Source organism: Mastigoproctus giganteus, chromosome 5 (genome assembly GCF_048544385.1).
Source record: "Mastigoproctus giganteus isolate SK-2022 chromosome 5, ASM4854438v1, whole genome shotgun sequence".
Lineage (NCBI taxonomy): Eukaryota > Metazoa > Arthropoda > Arachnida > Uropygi > Thelyphonidae > Mastigoproctus > Mastigoproctus giganteus.
This window is the reverse complement of record NC_143579.1, coordinates 182,203,871-182,219,999: the sequence shown is the minus strand read 5'-3', so window position 1 is coordinate 182,219,999 and position 16,129 is coordinate 182,203,871. Positions and strand designations below refer to the sequence as shown.

The window sequence follows — 16,129 nt, the reverse complement described above, 5'->3', positions numbered from 1 at the left end:
GATATTCAATTGCCTTCTAAAATAGTCTTTCCACCTTCTCCTTATTTCTTCATCTGTAATTATTCTTCCAATCTCATTATACAGGTTATAAGAATTAAATTATACTATATTATCAAGAAATAAATCAAGAAAAGTTTGACCATCATTAAATGGTCAAACTTTTCTTTGGTCTTTTGCTAATTTAATTTTATATGAACTAATCAGTATAATGTCCTTTCAATGTAATAACTTTTTTCTCATTCCCCCAAGGGTTCTATAAAGTGGTTTGACTGTATTTCTATCCCCTCTTGACACATCATAATCATCATTCAAAACTGTTCTGAGGAATCTAGTTACCAAGTACTGTTCCCCACATATGACACACACTGTTCTTCACATTGGGAAATGAATATTTAAATTCTCTTCTCATATAGTTACACTTTTGCCAATCTCACCAGGTATGCTGCCCACCTTTGGGCCTTATCAAGAAGTTCAATGTCTTTTTTTCTTTCAGGTGTTCTCTATATCTGGATAAAGTAATTCCAAGTGCAATCCTACAGTGGCATAATGTTGGAATTATAACCTCTTTATCTCCACAAGCAAATCAACAGGATGCTATGAGCCCCTCCTGTCACCTGTATGATAACTCCGAATTGTTTTTCTCTATTGTTTCTTATTCAACCCTACCAAGTGTATAAGTTATTTTGGATTGTTATTCTACAGCATAAAATAAAGTTGTCACTTACCTGATCATCTCTGAAGATTATCCAAGTTGTTACAGGGTGAAGAATGGATTTTGTTGTACAGATATTCGTTCTTTTTGTAGTTAATGATTGTATGACATATCTTGTCTATTGGAAATTTTCTGCCGGTGTATATGAAAAATTCCATGTAAAAACTTTTTTTCTTTAATTTTTTTCTCAAAAAAAAAAAAGGAAAAATATTTTCAGAAATGTTCATCGCTGCTAGAGATGTATTTCCACAGAAACAAGTGAATCAAGAGTATTTTGAAATTTTCATCTGTATTTATGTTTCTGATTCATTTTATTTAATCTTTAAACACAGACAGTGGCAAAACTGGCATACTGCCAGGTCTCTACAACTGTGGTGGGGGCCTGACAATGGATTGGTATGATCTTTTAAGATCACATGGAGGCCATGCAGAAATCTCGTGGGGAGGATTTAGTTTTGCCTCTGGGTACAGACTACTCATCTGTGAGATGAACACTTTTTTTTTTTTTTTTTTTTTTTTAAATTGTACTAGGTGATCCCTGCCAAATCTTTAATACTGTGTGTACAATATTTTACAATATCACACAGAGAATGATGTGCATCCATTCAAAAGTAGTCAATTATTGATTTGTGTTCCATGGGTTGAGAGTGACTGAGAAGTCAGAACTGATATTCTAGAGGTCACAGTAGCGATTTTATTCTTGAATTGAGAATAGTATCACTAAATATAATCTATTTATATTAGCACTAAATATAGTATCACTAAATGTAAGGCTAATCTCAGCGGCTTAGTACATTATTGCTTATTCTTGAATTATGAATCAGCCAGATGGACATTGGGAGATGACTACAATTTTTTTTTTTTTAATGTTCTTGCTCTTTATTGGCTAGTTTGAGTCAGATCATTTTTTGCAGTGTAATATAAATTACACAAGTGTCAGTCATATAATTTACATAGGCATTTATGTTAAGTTTTGTGCTTTTTTTAAATTTGTATTTTCTGTGATCTTTTTTGCCATTTTATTGACGGCAAAAATGGATTCTCAACCAGAATCATCAAATTGGAATACAATGTACACAGATAACCCTGACTGCAGTTGAGATGATTCTGACCAAAACCAAGAAAGTTTGCGAGGACTGTGCACTAGTCCTATAAATTGAATGTTATTTTTATCCATTTATTTTTATTAAAAAAAATTAATTTTTTAAAATATAACCATAACGGACTGTTTCAGTACTTCCAATGCTAATATAATTTATTTGGTTAATATTTTATACAAACCAGATATCTGATTTTATACAAAATAAACTAAAATCATTGACTTTCCTTTTCTCATTTTTTTTTGTAATGACTTTATTAATAACCATTTAATAAGTTTTCCATCCCAAAATACATTTCTGTTCGCCTTATAGGTAGGGAATAATTAGTATCATTAGTTTTTAGAGCTTTATATATATAATAAAATGTAAAAGCAAAAAATTCAGGTAGCCTGAAAGAAGGGTTGTTGGTATTAGCAACACAAATAAGTACTTATTGCTCTATTGTCAACTGAAGTTTTTAAAATGTACTTGCATGCTATTATACTCGCCTTCAAAAATGACACTCAACATCCTGTGCCATTCTTTGAAAGTAATTGTATTCTACAGTACATACAAAATTTAAAATCAGACCTGCTGTAGTTATATTTCTAAGTTTTTATTCTAAAGTACAGTCTAAATTAAAAAAAGAAGGAATTGTTCATACCTGTATCTGTGATTTTTTTTTTCCAGGAGCAGGCTCATTTATAGGCATTTTTATGGTTTCCTCATAATTAGTCACAACTATAGACCTCAGAGCTGAGTACTGAGTATGAATCTGGCTATCATCTACAGACCAAAACCTATGAAACATGAGGTTCTTCTGATACCTGAAATTAAGAAACTTGTGAATGCTATTTTTGCACTATTAGGGTGTTAGTTATGTTTTTTCTTTTAAATGCATTTTTATTTTACATACCTACTTAACTTTCAAAAATCATTCACTGATAAAAATCAGTAGATGATTTTTTTTCGAAAATGCTTCAGCCATTTAAGAAAGTTGTCTTCATTCTCATTGATAGGAACTGAATGATCACGTGGCAAAGGTGGTAAATTCCATGTGGACTAGGCTAAGTGGAAGCCAAAAATTTTTACTTACTTTAAGAATGCTACTAGTAACAAGTCCAGTTAGAAATAATAAATTTTTCTGAGCAGTGCAGATGGTCTGCAAGAGTAGCTCATGGTGTCTTGTCAATGATATACAAGAATTTTTCTAGTAGGGATAAGGAAGTAATTATCCCCTTGTATAAGGCAATGGTCAGGCCACACCTCGAATACTGTATACAGGTCTAGAGGCTTTATTTTAAGAGGGATGTAGAGATGCTGGAATGAGTAAAGAGAAGGCCAACAAGATTAGTGAATGGAACAAAGGATTGCTCTTATGAAGAAAGGCTTAAATTTTGCAAATTACAGTGTGTGGAGACTAGGCACCTGAGAGGTGATCTGATTGAGGTGTATAAAGCCTTGAATGGTTTGAGCATGCTCAATGCTGATGGGATTCTTCCTCATGCTTAGAATAATCGCCTGAGAGGGCATAAATTCAAATTGAGGAAAGACAGTTGTAGGATAGATGTTCAGAAGTTTACCTTTAGCCAGGGGATGGTTGATTGCTGGAACAAACTTTCATCTGTCATTGTAGAAGTTGATAGTTTAAACAGATTCAAGGCAGAACGAGACAAACATATCTGGAGCAAGTGGATGGGTGAAATGAGAAGGTTTTTTTTTGACTGATGCTATATAAGCTTGCTATCTTGCATCATGTGCCTTTACTAATACTAATGCTGAAATCAGTAGATGATTTTTTCTAAAATGCTTCAGCCATTTAAGAAAGTTTTTTTCGTTCTCGTTGACAGGAATTGAATGACCACATGGCGATGTGGTAAATTCCATGTGGACTAGTCTAAGTGAAAGCCAAAAATCCAAAAAGTTTTACTTACTTTAAGAATGCTACTAGTAACAAGTCCAGTTAGAAATAATCTGAAACATATCAAAATTTTAAAGCTTTAAAGATTGAACAGATGGTCATCTGGTTGGATCAGTGTAAGACAGGTGATGTGGCCAGAAGCTGGAGGGTCAGCTTACACTATTATCCATGATTTTAATGCTTTAGGAAGGCTGAAAAATGATCTGGCAAGACATTGATTCCACATGAATGATGAAGTGAAGGAAGCTGTCAAATAGTGATGACAACAGCAAACAAAAAACTTTTATAAGCAAAGTATAAAAAATCTGGTGTACAGATGGGATAAGTTCTTAAAATACCGTTTGACTAGTGGAAGTTTAGCAAGTTCATGCACCTGTGGTTGTGTCTATTACTGCACGGGCGGGTGGAGATCCCATCACACACACAATGAAATATGTGGAAATTCCAAGATTCAATACTCGCATATATTTTATTTCAGTAATAAATTCTGTTTATATAAGTATTTATTGATATTGTTTTAGAAGTGGAAGCAATTTTCTAATGATTGGTATATATTATTTAATTAAGTGTAAATAGAGTGTGTGCTACTGCACTCCCGGTCCTGACCACTCAGCTATGGAAGCCTTTCTTTTTAGCATAACAAAAAACTGAAGTTGTAAAACATGGAGCTACTGCAAATAAAAACACAGGTGTGAAGAATGCCTGTACTGTCTAGGGTTGATCAAATGAAAATGACATTTCAGTTGTGTCTGAATTTAAATTATTCACTGCCATAAGTTTAATTTTAGGAACTGGTATTAATGCTTCTACTAAACATTTGACCATATTGGCTGTCCTATATGCACTGGAGTATACAGCACGTCTGTTTTGTAGCACATAAATATTGTATTTTCTAAATGGCATTTTCCAAAATCATCTATAATAATCTTTTTTATCATCTATGATAATCCAGTTTTTAGACTTTAGGCAATTCTTTTTACACAATTTCCCTGTTACTTGATTAAACAGCCTATCTTTGCTATGAAGATTCCCATGGCAAGGCTTGATTCTTTCACATAGGATATCACGTTGTTCTCAAAATACTGTACAACATTCAGTACCACTTCCATCGCTTGGCAACACAGTTCATGACCGCAACCGATTTTACTCATATTTTTTAACTCCATGAGGCACATGGAGATAACAGGTGTCCAGCATGATTTCAGCAATGTTGTGCTCATTATCTACTCAGTCCACACAACTGAAACTCCCAATAGGCTGCCAACAAAAGTTTTTTGATTTCTGTCAGTTATAATGTAAACAGGAAAACTGCAGTTTCGAGTTAAGCTTAATTATATGCCTGTATTGAACAGCATGTCTTGTGTACAATTATTAAAGTGCACTAGCTTAATAATAGATCATAGCACCTCTAATAGTTACACTCTAGCTTTGTGATATTGAAGTGTCTGGAATGCTCAATGGTTGAAGTATGTGCAGTGGCAGGATCGTGCCGAGCCATTTTAGTACCTGAGGCAAGAATGAAAAATTGTGCCCTCCCCTAAAATATTAAAGGAAAAAAATTTTATTAAAAAATATGACTTATTTAAAATAAATTTCTGGCACACGTTTTAATAAAAATAAAAGGACGACAAATTTCTGTATACATAACTATGGGTTAAGTATATATAAAAATTATTTAATTTTTGAAATGGATAAATTATTAAATTTCTTTTGGCACCCCTTTCAGCTTTTAACCTGAGGCAAGAGCCTCATTCGCCTCACCCTCGGCATGGCTCTGTGCAGCGGCTTCAACTGTTACACTTTCTGATGCTTCCATATTCTTAACTGGCTGGCATATCCAACTGTTGAAATGCCCAAGCTTTTAATTTATGTTTTGCTTGCCAACAGTCTAAATCATGGCAGAAGTGATTTTATTTTCATTAAATAATTGAAAATATACATTTTTAATACAAAAATGCATTTTTCACAGTTGTGTGCATAAAATATTGAAAATAAAGCTGACATCAAAAAGTGAAATTTTTGAATTATTTCTTGCTGATTTTTAAAACTGCACATTGGGCAGAAATGATGTTTTCACTCAGAAATAGCTATATAAAATGTTATTCCTAAATACAGTGACATCGGAACATAATACTAAATTATTAAATCAGCAGGTGGCACTAAATTACTAAATGAATATTTTAATCATTTTACAGATAATTTCCTATAAGTTAATTAAATACATTAAAACAAAGCATACTTATAAAACAATTTAATTGTTACACTGATGTTCACAGAATCAACTGCTCATAGCCATACCCACTAGCCCATCCAGAAGTGGTTTCTGCACATCACTCAATTCTCAATGGTCATACTATAGTTACTGATAAAAAAAATAATTCTCATTTTCATTTTAAATACCCTCATGTTTTAAATATGCAATATGTTAATAAGTGATTCAGATTTTGAACTGAAAGTGGTGAGAAAGTAGATCTGGTCAGTTGATCATAAAATGTAGTTTCCTTTTAGACAATCAACATTATTATTTATTATTAGACATATGGTACAAGGAAGCCTGAGGCTTATGCTGCACCAGCCAAAAAAAAAAAAAAAAATTCCCGAGTTACCCTGAGAGAGAGAGAGACAGAGAAGTAGATTGTTATTGTCGTTATTTTGGTTTTTAGGAGCATTAGCAACTAAGGCCATATTGCTCTGGGATATGCGGTGGTCATTCCCTGACCTTTCTGCATCCTCCGTATTTGGTGGTCACGGGCTCGAACCCTGGTCTAATCAAGAAGCGTGTGCTACGCACTACTGCTCCTTCCCACCTGGCTATGGAGGAGCCTCAGAGAAGTAGAAAGGAATCGCCAAGAAAGAGAAGAATGATGATATCCAGCTCAGGACCCTGGGTTTCCAAGCCCATACTCTCCAGATGTGAGCCCCCAGGGTTAATTGTATGAAAAGATTCTCTATTAACTATTTTTGCACTAAAGAAGGATTAGCATGGCTTGTTTGGAACCATCTGTTTACCAGGTTGCATGAGACACCTGACTAATTTTCCTTTTTTTTTTTTTTTTTTTTAAATCAGTGTGATTGAGTCTTAACTCAACTGAAAACAGTTTTTATTACTGCTGCTTTAATTTATTTTTTTTATTATTTATTCTTAAATTTTATTTTATCTTGTATTAGTAATTCAGAAAACTGCAGTGTAAATTTTACTTGAAAATACTTTGAGAAGAGGTGTAGCATTAGTAGTACTAACTCCTTGATTGAAATGTTAACCCAGTTTCAAATTAGTGTAGTCAAGAGTGGACAAATTTTTTGTTAACAGCTTATATTCTCTTTTTCATAAGTAAAATCAATTTTGTTACAAAACTCAAAAAGAAACATTATTTCTAACTTACCAGTCACTTACAGGAACCATCATACTGTCTGGCTGGTTTCCAACACAATGATCTATAAACTTCAGTTCAACCTCTGGCCTTCAAAAAAAATCCCAAAACATTACATTAAATGAAATTAAATGTTATTTAATATTAAATATTATATTACTTATTTGCTTAATTTACTAATTAGTCTTATGTAATCAACTTTTAATCGTAATATTTTATCACGCCCACTTAATATTTAAAATCCATTCATACATTGAGATATTTGACTGCTTTTTTCCTCTTCTTTCCCCTCGTTGTTGTTGTTATTTGGTTTTTAGGAGCATTAGCAACTAAGGCCATATTGCTCTGGGAATATGCGGTGGTCATTCCCTGACCTTTCCGCATCCTCCGTATTTGGTGGTGACGGGCTCAAACCCTGGTCTAATCAAGAAGCATTTTCCCCTCATCCTTTTTGACCATGGTTTCTGTGCTAGTCATATAGGTCATATGAAACTTTTGTTGTTAGTTGTTGGAACACCATGCATTTTGAGTTGACAAAGAAGTATTTTACCATGAAAGCATTGCCCTGTGTATTTTTACTGCTTTTGATATTCTATTCATTTTATTTAGTATTTATCTATCTTAATTTATATGTTTAAAAGCAGTCACTATTCCTCCTATTACTTCCAATGTGTTATGGAAGTAATAGGAGGTGTGAATATTGACCATATTCACACCTCCTATGGTGTGAATATTGACCATACAATACAAGGAAAACAAGCAAGAAGCTTTTGTTTCATCAGCAAAAAAAAAAAAGGAAAAAAAAAAAAAAAAAAAACCTCTTTCCCTCTTCCACAAGCCCTCTACCACACCATTAGGTACCAATCCAGAGTTCAGTGAATTTCCCGAAATCATGAGTGTCAGTTACTCATGGAAAAAAAAATGAAAACACTAACAATTTATTCAACCCTCCTTTAAATTTATTCAAACTATCCACTTTTGCAATATCAGATGGAAATTTGTTCCAACAATCAATTGAAACTAGATTTACTTCCTGGTTAAAATCAAATTTTCACACTTCTACCTGCAACTATCCTCTTCCAATATATATATATTTAATTCTCTAAATGGATTGAGTAAGAATGTCATTAGCAGTTATTTTACTCAATCCATTTAAAGCCTTAAACACTTCGATCTGGTCTCATCTCAGGTGCATATGCTGTGTTTACAGAACTGAAGTCTTTCTTCTCTGAAGCAAATACTGCAATTTACAGAACTGGAACCTTTCTTGGTAAAATTACCCTTTTGTGCCTAAAAACAATCTTATTGCTCTTCTCTGCATCCATCCATTCCATCAGATCTATATCCTTCCTAAAATGAGGTTTCCAAATGTGTATGCAGTACTCAAGGTGCAGCCATTAATCCATTGTCTCATATAACAAGATAATCATCTCTTTGTTTCTGTTCGTAAAATTCCTATATATCATTGACAGAACCCCATCAACTCTCTTAGCTGCTTATCTTCACTGCTGAAAAAACTTCATATCAGACTGTACTATCGCTCAGATTTCTTTTTCCTTCTGCACTACCTTGAGTGCGGTACCATACAATTGGTATGCAATTCCAAAAGTACCTTTCTACCTAAATGTAATTTGCATTTATCATTGTAAAATCTCAATTGCCACTTTTCAGCCCATCTGCCTAATTAATCTGGGTCTTTTTGGAATAGCATACCCTGATTTCTGTCAATAACCACTCTGCTGACATTTGTATTATCAACAAACTTAGATATTAAACTTAATGTCTTCATCAATATTGTTAATAAATATTTTAAATTAAAAATTTTGATTTTCTTAATCCTTCTAAATGATATCGACAAAGAGATAGAAGCCATGATATCAAAATATGCATTTGATGTCAAGATCAGTAGAGTAATTAATGATCGGCAGAATTTCTTCAGGAAGACTGTGATAGACTTCAGGGATGGTCAGAAAAGTGGCAGTTATGTTTTAATACAATAAAATGCAAGGTCACTTACACTTAGGGATTAGCAATCCCATAAAAACTTATATAGTTGGTTGGGTAGAATTAAAAACAGTATAAGAAGAAAGGGATTTAAGAGTTGCAATACACTAAGACAGGAAGTTCTCTGAGTCATGCAGAGGGGCAGCAAGGAAGGCCTGTGGTGTCTCATCAATGATATAATGAACATTTTCTTGCATAAATAGGAAGTCATCATCCCACTGTACAAGGCAATTGTAAGATTTGGCAATTATTATTACTGCTATCTTTTATATAATTTCTCCCTGATTGGGGGTTCCATCTCGTGACAGGTACTGATACCAAGTAGACAGGGTGGTTGTTGTTATTTCTGGTGTTACAGTTAGTCGAGGAACTCTCTGGCTATCCTACAGGTGTTCAAGGATTGCGACTTTCTGGAGTTCCTTGTAGGTGTTCGCTGGGAGACCTATTGCTGGTAGGCTGTTATGTAGGGTCTTTGGCACCATACCTGTGGCTGACATGATGATTGGGATGGTCGTTACTTGCATATGCCACATCTCTTTGATCTCCTGTCTTAGGTTTGTGCACTTCCTGATTTTTTCCCCATGGGTTTTCTGCAGAAAACCCATGGGGAAAAAGAGATCCTTCGATCTCTTTGCCAGTGTTGGGTACTGCTATGTCAATCAGATAGGTAGCCGTTTCCTTCTTGTCCACAAGGATTATGTCCGGTCTGTTGTGCAGGATTGTCCTATCCGTTATTATGGCCCAGTCCCAGTATGCTTGTGGGTTGGGGTCTCTAGTACTTCCTGGGGTTTGTACTTGTAGTATGGTACACTTTCTTCAATTAACTGGTATTTCCTTGCTAGCTTCTGATGTATTATCTTGGCTACCTGGTCGTGTCTATGAGTGTACTCGGTCTGGGTGATCACCTTGCACCCTGTGGTGATGTTGTGTTGGACCGTTTCTGAGACCAGGTGGCATCGTCGACATGTGCCATCGAACACTCCAGGCTCCTTGGCGATGTATTTTCTATAGTTTCCTGGTGTTGATTACCTGGTCTTGGATGGTGAGCATGAATCCTTCAGTCTCAGGGAAGAGCGTCCCGCTGGTGAGCCATGCATTGGAAGCAATTGTATCTATGTGATCTTGATGGAGATCATTGTAGTGTCTGCCATGGAGTGTCTTCTCTGCCCATCTTCCTAGCTTCGTTTGTACCTACTGGTTGGGGGAAGACTCATCGCTTAGGTTGAGCGGGGCATACCGCTCAACTAATTGTGGTCTTTAATAAGTTATTGCAGATAACTGTCCTCTCTGGGCTGTGTAATCAGAACTCAACATGTGTGAACATTAGTACTCCTAGGCTGTCTTTTAATTTAATATCTCTTTATTGTCCTCCAAGTCACGAAATTGTTAATTCTATCCATTATATGGAAACAGTTTTCAGTGAAATTGGTTGTAGTAATTTAATTATTGCATTGGATTCCAATGCAAAGTCTAACTTATGGTTTAGCGGCATGACTGATCAGAGAGGTCACTTAATGGAGGACTTTATTTTAATTAATAATTTGTGTGTAGTCAATATATCAGGTCAGCCTTATACTTTTAATAATGTTCATGGCAGGTCAAACATTGATTTGACTTTAGTTACTCAGGGGTTATCCAGACGAATCTGTCATTGGCTTGTGAAAACAGACTATATGAATAGTGATCATAGATCTTTGGTTTTTCATATTAATTTGGCTGATTTAAATACTACTTTAGATTTTGATAATTTTGAATTAACTAGATTTACTCATAAGAAGATTAACTGGTCTAGTTTTGCACGGTCGGTGGCTTTAGTTTTTCAGGAGACAATATGGTTAATTTGAATTTTTTAAATGCTTGTGAGTATGCTGCTTTCATTCAGTCTTCATTGCTTAGAGCCCTCAGTTGTGCCTCAAGAAGACAACGAGCTAAGAGGCAAGTTGTTAATTGGTGGAATGCGGAATTATCCAGGTTAAGGAAAGAAGTATTTTTATGTAGCAAGGCTCAATTTTATCATGCATGTTACAGGAATAAAAAGAAATTTTATTATAGGGCTATTTATACCTACTAGTAAATTAAAGTAAATTAAAGGCTTGGAGAAATCTAGTTACTAGTGTGGGCAATTCAGATCCTTGGGGATTAATTTATAAACTAAGTATGAATAAAGTAAGACCTGGAGAGATAATGAATACCGTAATCGTCAATGGTGTGGAAACAACTGATTGGATTACAACAATGCAGGCAATAACATCGGAGTTGTTTCCTCATGAGGAAGAAGTGGGGGAGACAACAGAGCAAGAAGGTATCAAGGACTCTAATGTAACATACCTTGGGTCTGTTGATATTAGCTTATTTACTTTAGAGGAATTGAGAGCCGTTTCTAAGAAAATTAACATTTCCAAAGCTCGGGGGATCGATTTAGTAGAGAATATCACTGTTCTTAAAGTGATTGAGCTTTATCCTAACATCTTGTTAAACTTATATAATAAATGCTTACTTCAAGGTATCTTTCCTGGGATCTGGAAAGTTGATTTGATCAAGCTGTTAGTTAAGCCGGGTAAAAAACCAAATGACCCAAGAGGGTATAGACCAATTTCGTTATTGGCCAATCTTGGCAAAGTTTTTGAAAGGTTGTTATTTTTAAGATTGAACCAAGTCATGGATAATAATGGTTTGACCCTGCCTTATCAGTATGGTTTCAAGAGAGGGCATTCTACAGAGGATGCCATTAATGATCTCATGAATTTCACCAACCAGGTAGAGGATAAGTATGTGTTAGCCATCTTTATAGATTTTACTGGAGCTTTTAACATGGTGTGGCATGAGAGTATTCTGTCTGCATTAAGGAGTATGCAATATCCAGACTTATTGTATAGGACAATACAGAGTTATTTGTATGGTAGGAAAATTATACTGAAAGCTAAGCATCTACAGTTTAATAGGAATTTTTCGAGAGGGTGTCCTCAGGGGTTGGGCCCACTTTTTTGAAACTTAGTACTTAATTTATAGCTAGAACAATCAGTTGAAAATCTGCATAAGATTGCTTATGCAGATGATTTGGTTTTATGTGTTACTGGTTAAATCCAGGTCTCTGCTTGAAATAAGAGTGACCCATGTATTAGAAAGTCTAGTGTCATGGGCATATGATCTCCATAAACTATTGATATCTACAACTAAAACTGTTATGATGCTTCTTAAGGGGAAATAAATTATGCACGACCGCCAAAAGCTGTAATTAAGGGGAGGCAGATTCCCCTAGTATCTGAGGTGAAATATCTAGGTATAAGAATTGATGATAGATTATCGTTTTTCCCACATTTAAATTACTTACACGAAAAAGTTAAAAAATTTAGTGCAGCAATAATTTGATTAACTAGGTCAGATTGGGGGTTGAAAAGGAAAGTTTTAAATTTATACTACAAGGCAGTCTTCTTACCCATAGTTTCGTATGGAGCATCAGTATATTGATGGTACTTCAGAGTTACTAACGTTAAATTTAAACAGAAATTATTATCGATTCAGTGCTCAATGCTTTATGTTATTTCTAGCTGCCTGGCAACCCAAATGTTGCGGGTTCGAATCCGCCTCGGGCTTGGATCAAAGTACTGCAAAAAACCTTGGGAGGTGCACTATGGCCACAGAAGCCGATGCGCCAATAACTACCAAAAAAAAAAAAAAAAGTTATTTCTAGTTTGTGCAGAACAGTCTCAACGAATGCTATGCAGGTTTTGGCCGGGCATTTGCCTCTAGACTTGTACATTGTGTATCGGGCCCTTTGTTATTATTTAAAAAAAGGCATAGTTGTTTCTTTCATGAATATTACATCAGATGTCACTATAGAGATAGCTAAAGCTAAGAAAAATGTTCTAACACAGTTGATTGGTATGTGGCAACAGAGATGGGATCTTAGTGTAACTGGGGAGGTGACTAGATTGTTCATTCCAACAGTTACATTTACTTATGATAGTAACAACAAATGTTTTTTTCCTTCTGTGGTAACATTGTTTATTTTAACTGGCCATGGGTCATTGAATTTTAAACTACATTACTTTGGTCTAGTCAGCTCTCCTTTATGTACTTGCAGTCAACCTGAGACTTGGAGTCATTTATTATATGATTGTAGTTTGTATGTTCAACTTAGAGAAAGGCTAAAAGTGAAGATTGGTAATTTAGTTAGAGACTGTGAAAGTGATCTTATTGCTAGTCAGGATAAATCTGAAGCACTGCAAGAGTTCTGTGTAAATGTTTTTCAACGGAGAAGACATTGGAATAATCTAATGATTACTAATTAAGATTTGGTTATATACATTTTATCTGTTTTTTTTATTTTTAGTTTGTTTATATTATATGTGTGTGTGTGTATATATATGTATATAATTTTATTTATTTTTTTTTTTTGCTGGCTCTCAGGTTTGTTTGTTCGTTTGGGGATTTTTTTGGCGCATGGGCGTCTATGGCCATAGTGCGCCAGCTGGCTCTCAGGTGTGGGCAGCCTGGGAGCGGGATTGCTGGCACCCACCGGTATAGCACTACTTCCGGTGGGTGCGGGATTTTTGTGCATGAAGCACTTAAAATAGTAGACCAGGCCCAGTATCAAGTGAATATGGGCGGCCATTAGGGTCTCTTCGCCACCAGGGAGCACGGCTGTGCAGGTGCCAGCTGATCCCTGGTGGTGAAGAAACCTTCCATACGGGTCTATTTTGCAGAGGTTCTGCACAAAGTCAGTTTATCAGGTGGAGATTGGAAGTCTAGGTGCACCTTAGACATAATAATAATAATATACCCCACTTGTCTATCTTGCTTATGCCTGGTGGAGTGCTGCCATGTGTTTCTGGAAGTAATCCTTCAGGTTAACTATCGCTGTCTTCTGTTGCTCAATGAGGTCTATCAGATCCCTTCCTCCTCCTTCCCGGGCAATTGTCAGTCTCTCTCCACGGCAGATCTTGGCTGGTGTTGGTGGCTCTGTCATCATTGTCCTTGTCTTTCTCATGATATATTCCAGCTCGGTGTTAGTCCAATCTATGACCCCGAAGGAGTATATTAGCACTGGGACTGCGTAGGTGTTTATGGCTTTAACTGTCTTCCCTCCATTTAGTTTTGCTTTCAGCAGGCTTCTAATGGTATTTTTCAGTCAGGCAGGCCTTAATTTCCTTGTGCTGTAACTGCAGAGCCTGCATCATCCCCAAGTATTTGTAGGCCTCTCCATCTGCCATGGCTTCGATCTCTTTACCAGTCTGCAGCTGGTAGTTTTGGCTGACTAATTTTTCCTGGTGCAATCCGTAAGTCTTGCATTTGTCTAGACCAAATTACATCTACCCCAGGGGCTCACATCTGGTGATTATGGGCTTGGCAAACCCAGGGTCCTGAGCTGGATATCATCATTCTTCTGTTAAAGTGTTAAAAAAATGCCATAATTTTTTATCTCTTTCACCTATTTTTAAGGAGCATTTATACTTCAAAGCGTCCTATACTTTTTACACGGTCTATACAACTAATCTGACGGAATGAACGCCGTTTAACTTTCGGTTTCGTAACGGCAGTCAGTCGCCGCCCTAGGGGGAAGTTGTTGTTGAAACGATACACCGCATTTAGTGTCCAGAGCAATCAAATGACATCAGTCACCCCTCACCCCGATGGCAATGGGCAGTCCAGTCCACGTATGCTTAATTGCTCAGGAACGAAAGGAGCAGATTGCGACTTTGACAGAAGAGCGTGAGAAATCAGAACATGAGACATAATCCCTTACGAAATCGAATCTAATAAACACAAGGACTGTCATGCTAAAATTCCGTTCATAAAAGCATATCGATTTATGTTCAATGACCGTGATTTTAAAACAAAAGAAACTGCCTTGCACAAACATGGGATTTCCTTTGCTCTCACAATATTTCATTTTTAGTGGTGCCAATTCCCAAAGTTGACAGTCCGCAAATGAAGTTCTTTGCCCAGCATTTTTGACCTGTGATGTCAGAACAGATCAGGGCAAATTAAGGTGGGGAAAACCAGAGGAAAGAAAAGGATTCTTTATCTTTGGACAGTCTTACGGTAGGTTACGGAGTTTTTGCCAGGTTAAAAAAGTTAGAGAGCGGATTCAAGAAGCTAGGCAAAAGATTAAGTCGGCAGAGAGAGAAAGTTAAAGAAGCTAGCCCAGAATCGCACGAATGGATAGAAGAGAAGGACTAAGAAGTGCCGGGGACAAATGACTAATTGTCAGTAAGTGAGTTTTTCTTCAACAACATAACCTAATCACTCGAAGTTAATCATATTTACCCATTGCCTTTAATTCACACACACCGACCTCTCTTCTCATTAAATTCATTCTGACAAATGTATGTCTATTTTTTATAGTTAGAAGTTAACAGTAAGCACGAATTGTCCAATTAGTTGTTTTAATACTAATTGTTATGTTGACAGATGTATTCGTATTCAATTAATGGAACAATTGTATGACATAACTGTCATCAGCGATTGTGAATCAATGTTAGAGAATTAGTGGAAAAGCCACATGAAGAACATTACAAAACTGTAATACTGCTATCAGCAAGATAAATCACATACCAATTATTCTAATTTTTGACCAGTTCAATTATACACATGTATATGACTTATAAGTTTAATAAATCTTGTTATGTTGATCATTTTGCCTTGTGACCATTCTCTGATATACATAATTTATATAATTATTGAGTAGATTTTGAGTTGGAGTTATGCAGGCTCAAGGTTCAACTTAAGGAGAACCTTTGAGTTAATCATAACACGATCTTGATGCTGCGGGCTTACTCTTAATTAAGTCTGAGTGGGCTTGAGGGTGCAAGATTTTCTGCCCTAATCCAACTACTAGAATATCATTTGAAACCCAGGTCTTCTGAAAACACATATTAATGTGCAGCCTTGTCAGAAGCCGAGTGATTCATAGAGAACGTTGTTTAGGCAAGCACACACGTTAAAACGGAAGGACCATGTACAACACTTCCTCCTTCTTCTTCTTCTTCCTCTCTCTCTCTCTCTCTCTCTCTCTCTCAGGGTAACACAGGATTTTTTT

General features: G+C 35.8%; 1 protein-coding gene across 3 annotated transcripts in view; it reads right to left on the bottom strand.

Moving 5' to 3' along the window:
• Positions 1 to 16,129, bottom strand: part of Hpd (4-hydroxyphenylpyruvate dioxygenase) — a 226,831-nt gene that overhangs the window by 66,472 nt on the left and 144,230 nt on the right. For all 3 annotated transcript variants that reach the window (XM_090373561.1, XM_090373562.1, XM_090373563.1), the window contains 2 exons: positions 7,096 to 7,173; positions 2,456 to 2,618 (listed from right to left, as the gene is read on the bottom strand). In XM_090373561.1, the coding sequence (XP_090229687.1) occupies positions 2,456 to 2,618; positions 7,096 to 7,173 (241 nt within the window). The remainder of the gene's footprint in view (positions 1 to 2,455; positions 2,619 to 7,095; positions 7,174 to 16,129) is intronic.